Source organism: Charadrius vociferus, unplaced genomic scaffold (genome assembly GCF_000708025.1).
Source record: "Charadrius vociferus isolate BGI_N301 unplaced genomic scaffold, ASM70802v2 scaffold2037, whole genome shotgun sequence".
NCBI classification, from domain to species: Eukaryota; Metazoa; Chordata; class Aves; order Charadriiformes; family Charadriidae; genus Charadrius; species Charadrius vociferus.
In genome coordinates, this window is record NW_009649354.1 from 9258 (window position 1) to 13857 (window position 4600).

Here is a 4600-nt window from a genome sequence, read left to right on the forward strand (position 1 = left end):
CGCGGGGGCGCACCGAGAGTGCCGGCCACTCGCCCGACGCCAGCATCGACCTTGACCTGGACGCGCTGGAGACTCCCTCGGGCAGCGATGGCTTCGAGTGGGAGGGTGAGACCCGGCCGGGGTGGGGGCATGGGGGACCTCTGTGTTCGTCCCCCCCGGTGCCGCGCTAACCGTCTGCCCGCAGAGGAGCTGCCGTGGGCCCGGGGCTCTGCCGAGAGGGCTAGCAACCGGCGAGTGCCGGACACGGAGGATGAGTGGCCAGAGGAAAGCGTGGATCGGAGTGCGGTGGAGCCCTACAGCCGAGTCCTCTCCCATGGGGGTAATGTGGGGACGGGTGCCCGGGGTGGGAGTCCTGGGTCCCCTCCCTGAGCCCACCGGGTCTAGGGGGGCCAACAGGCCACCATCTGCTCCGGCTAGGCTACCACGGCGAGGGCTTCGGCGCCATCCTGCTCTTTGCCGCCTGCCACCTCCCGGACAGCAGCATCCCCCGGTACAGCTACGTCATGGAGAACCTGCTCAGGTGGGGGTCCCGGGGGGGCGTTGGGAGCCTTCCCACATGCCCCGTGCCTCAGTTTCCCCAAGCTGACGGGCTGTGCTGTCCCTCCAGGTACATCGTGGGCACTCTGGAGAGGATGGTGGCCGACCGCTATGTCCTGGTGTGCCTGAGCGGGGCGGCAGCGCGGGGGCAGATCCCCTCCTTCAGCTGGATGAAACGGTGCTACCGGGCTATGGATCAGCGGTGAGCGTGCCGGGGGTGGGAGCAAGTGTGCCGGGATCATGGGCAGCCCTGGAGCATCTCCCGGTCCTTCCCAGGCTCCGGCGGAGTCTCCAGGCTGTGATCATCGTCCACCCCACCTGGTACATCAAGGCACTCATCACGCTCTCCCAGCCCTTTCTCAGGTAGGGTCACTTGCACCCGCGCGTGCGAGTCCTCGCACGGGGAGGTTCACCTCCTCCCTGAGGCTTCCCGTGTTGGCTCCCAGTAAACCGGACCCATCACACAAGGGTGTAACGAGCTGGGGGGGTCTTGGCCCCCCCATCTCCGCCAGCCCCACCTTCAGCGGCAAGGTCCGGTTTGCTGCCAGCCTGCGGGAGCTCTCCCGGCTCATCCCGGTGGATCCGGCACACATCCCCGAGCCCGTCCGGCGGTGAGTCCTGGGGTTTAGGGGAGGGCTCATGGGGTGCCGGCCACGGATGCTTTCCTCTCCCCGCAGGCTGGAGCCCAGCTGGGATGGCAGCCGGGATGTGACACGGTGACAGGGACGCAAAGGGACATGCGGTGGCATTAGGGGCTCTCGGGCTGCCCAACGCGGTCCCTGAGCACCCACGGGTGAATAAAGGACGTGGACAGGAGCGCGGTGCCCAGTGTGTGCGGGGAGGGGTTGTCTCAGCTTCTCCTGGCAAATTTGGCAGCCCAAGTAGCAGAGGAGGGAGGCGAGGAGGCCCGGGCAGCTCGCGGATGCGCTCCTCGGGCCAGCACAAGGGTTTTATTTCAAGGGTGGGTTGTTTTTCCCAGCGGAGGGAAAACCGCATCAAGCATTGGCACTCGCTTACCAACGCCGAGCGTGCCGTGGGGCTGGAAAAGCCCAGTTCCCGCGCAGGAGCATCCCGGCATGGTGTGGAGCATGGCGAAGGGGAAAGCCTCTGCCTCCCGGCCGTGGTGCCCAGCACGTGCTATTTAATATTTAATCCCGGCGCTATTTAAACTATATACACCCGCGCCCGAATTCGGGAGCCCGAGTCCCTCTCGGGCCAGGCCCCGTCCTGCCTCGGCCAGTGCCGGTGAAACCCTGGTGGCGATCCCGGGTGGAGGTGACCCAACCACGGTCCTGCCTCCGAGGCGGCAGAGGCTGCCTAGTAGGTTTTTTGAGCTTAAAAAAAAAAAATATATATATATATCCTAAAAAAGAAGGAAGGTGGCAGTTTGCCGGCAGCAGAAATGCCGGCTGGAGGCACCGTGGGCTTGGTGGTGGTGTCGGCGCTGAGCCGCTGCCGGTGAGACACTGAAGCATCGGGGTTTAATCCCGGTTTTGCACCAAAGCGTCGGGGTTTAATCCCAGTTTTGCTCTTCTACGCCTTTCCGAGAGGGCACCAGATCAGCCTTGGCATCAGGACTGGCCTCGCCGTGATCCCCAAGGGAAACTGAGGCACCACAGCCCAGTGCCGAGAGGGGCCCATGGGAGATGCCGGTGTGGAAAAAGGGAAAACCAGGAGGATTTGGCACATCTCGGCTGCACCCAGCAGCTCCTGGCGCACTTCGGGAGGGCGGCTGAGTCCTTTCGGCTGAAATCCCGGTCGGGCACGAGGTGGGGGCTGCTGTCCCCGCTCCCTCCCCACGTCACCGACCCGATGCCTCTGGGAAGGAGGGATTTGCCGGGGGGGGAAACGACCAAAAGCCACCGGGAGCTGGGCGAGGATCGCTCTGCATAAATTACCGTGGGGTTAAAGCGCTCGAGGTGGGCTTCTCCTCCAGTTGGGGGATCAGGCAGTTCAAGTTTGGGCTGAAAAAGCCAGGAATCTGCAAAGTCCAGGAGACCGGGTTATAGAACCGCCCAAGCAGTGGCTCGTTTGGGTGTATTAATTAGTGGCGGTGCCTCAGAGGGGGACAGCGGGTGCCTGGGGCTGCCACAGCTGCCCGCATGGCCATGTACTCACACGCTACAAGACCCGGGAGCTGGTCCACTGTCGTTCCCGACCACCCTTGGACCTCATCTCCTGGACGGCACCGGTCTGCAGGGAGGGTGCAGAGCTGTGTCATCACCGCTGTGAGCCCCATCACCCAACTGTGCCACCCCATTGCCCAAACATAAGGCCATTTCACCCCACTTTGAGCCCCGTCACCCAACTGTCAGAGCCATCACCCAACCAGGAGATGCCACCACCCCAACAGCAACACCCATCACCCAGCTGTGAGACTCCACCACCGCAACAGTGATACCAATCACCCAACTGGGACCCACCACCCCAACAGTGACACTCATCACCCAACCATGAGACCCACCACCCCAACAGTGACACCCACTACCCATCCATGAGACCCACCACCCCAACAGTGACACCCACCACCCAACCATGAGACCCACCACCCCAACAGTGACACCCACCACCCAACCAAGAGATCCACCACCCCAACCATGCACGCGGGCAGGGTACCATGGGCAGGCCTTCTCCTGCGGCCATGTCGCCAGAGCCAATATGTGTCAGATGGACGAAGTTCATGGGCTCCCCGATCATGGAGCGGTCGATCCGCCTCCTCCTCTTCTTCTGCAAGTGGACAAAGGCCGTCAGCCCCCGCTGAGCCCACGGCCCCAGGACACCAGACCCTCCCCAAACCGGCCAGGCCGATGCTACTTACGGGCTGTGGCTTCTCTACGACGCAGCAGCCCAGCTTGTGCCAGAAGTCGCTCATATTTGCGGCGACGTCCAGCTTCCCTCCCTGCCGGGCTGGCTGCCGGGGAGGCCGTGCCGGTGCAGAGACCCTCACACGGGGTCACTCCATGGGGACGGGTGGGGGAACCTGGTCGGGATGGTGGAGCTGGCGGGAATACACCTGAGGGGAGGCAGAGCCGGGGAATGTCACGGTCAGGAAGGGTTTGTCCCCGGGTGCAGGGAGATGTCAGATGATGGGTGAATGCAGACAGATGGGTGGGGGATGTTGGGGTAAAGGATCAGCCCCACTCCCCATCCCGATGCTGCCCCCAGGTGATGCATCAGATTGGGGAAACTGAGGCACGATGTGAAGAGGAGCAGCTGACTGCGGGTTTTGAATGGAGGGGGGTGATGCCTGCAGTCCTGACTCCCCAAATCAACCCTAAATCCACTCCCCATCAACCAAACAAAGACCCCCGAGGCACCCCTGGCATCGCACAGAGACCCCCCGCGGGACCCCAGAAATCGCAGAGACCCCCAGGGAACCCCTGGGCGTCATGCAGAGACCCCCAGAGAACCCTGAGCACCACAGAGACACCCGGAAGAGTTGCCCCATGGCCAGGGCCCCCACCCCGGTGCAGGACACAGCTGAGGGATGCTGCGGCAGGAGGGGGGGGGACGGAGGCAGCCACGGCAAATCCCAACTCCCTGAGCCAGGTGGCTATAAATATCCCGGCCTTTCCGAAAAGGGGCCGGAGGCTGAGCTCTTCCGCTCCGTCTCGAAAAGCAGACGGGGGGAAAAATAAACAGGGGTTCTGCCTGGCCAGTGGGACTCTGCCCCAAACCCCAGACCCAGGGGGCTGCAGGCAAAGCTGGGCAGCCAAAGTGGGTGTGGAAAGAGGGGTTCACCCCCAAATTGGGGCTTCCCTCCTCCAGGAGAGACAAATCTTTCGCTGCAAAAGCACCCGGCAGTGGCACAAAACTCACCCGCCCACGAAGGGCCGTGGCCTGAGCACAACCCTATATCAGCCACCGGAGAGTCCCCACACTGGCGTAGGGGGCAGCTAGCGGCTGCGCCGAGGCAAGGCCAAATTTTTCTGGAGCTCGGCTGTGGCAGCAGATGGGTGCCAGACCCCACCGTGCCGGCAAACAGGAAAAGTCCCTTCCTCTGCCCCTGCGCTGCCGACGCCGGATGGGTCCAAAGCCCGCCGCAGCCGCGCGGGGGACTCGG

The 4600-nt window shown here is 63.5% G+C and overlaps 2 protein-coding genes across 2 annotated transcripts; one reads left to right on the forward strand and one right to left on the reverse strand.

The window, feature by feature from the left end:
- Window positions 1-129: 129 nt before the first annotated feature.
- Window positions 130-1257, forward strand: BNIPL (BCL2/adenovirus E1B 19kD interacting protein like). Its single transcript, XM_009889480.1, has 6 exons — window positions 130-319; window positions 418-520; window positions 608-739; window positions 814-900; window positions 1050-1148; window positions 1215-1257. The coding sequence occupies exons 1-6, from the start codon at window positions 130-132 to the stop codon at window positions 1255-1257; spliced, it is 654 nt and encodes a 217-aa protein (XP_009887782.1).
- A 1190-nt stretch (window positions 1258-2447) lies between these two features.
- Window positions 2448-3410, reverse strand: CDC42SE1 (CDC42 small effector 1). The gene is made up of 4 exons (XM_009889475.1): window positions 3356-3410; window positions 3154-3264; window positions 2656-2730; window positions 2448-2518 (listed from the first exon to the last, which is right to left on the reverse strand). Exons 1-3 carry the CDS (start codon window positions 3407-3409, stop codon window positions 2659-2661), a joined length of 237 nt encoding a protein of 78 aa, XP_009887777.1. The 5' UTR covers window position 3410; the 3' UTR covers window positions 2448-2518; window positions 2656-2658.
- Between the last annotated feature and the right edge of the window lie 1190 nt (window positions 3411-4600).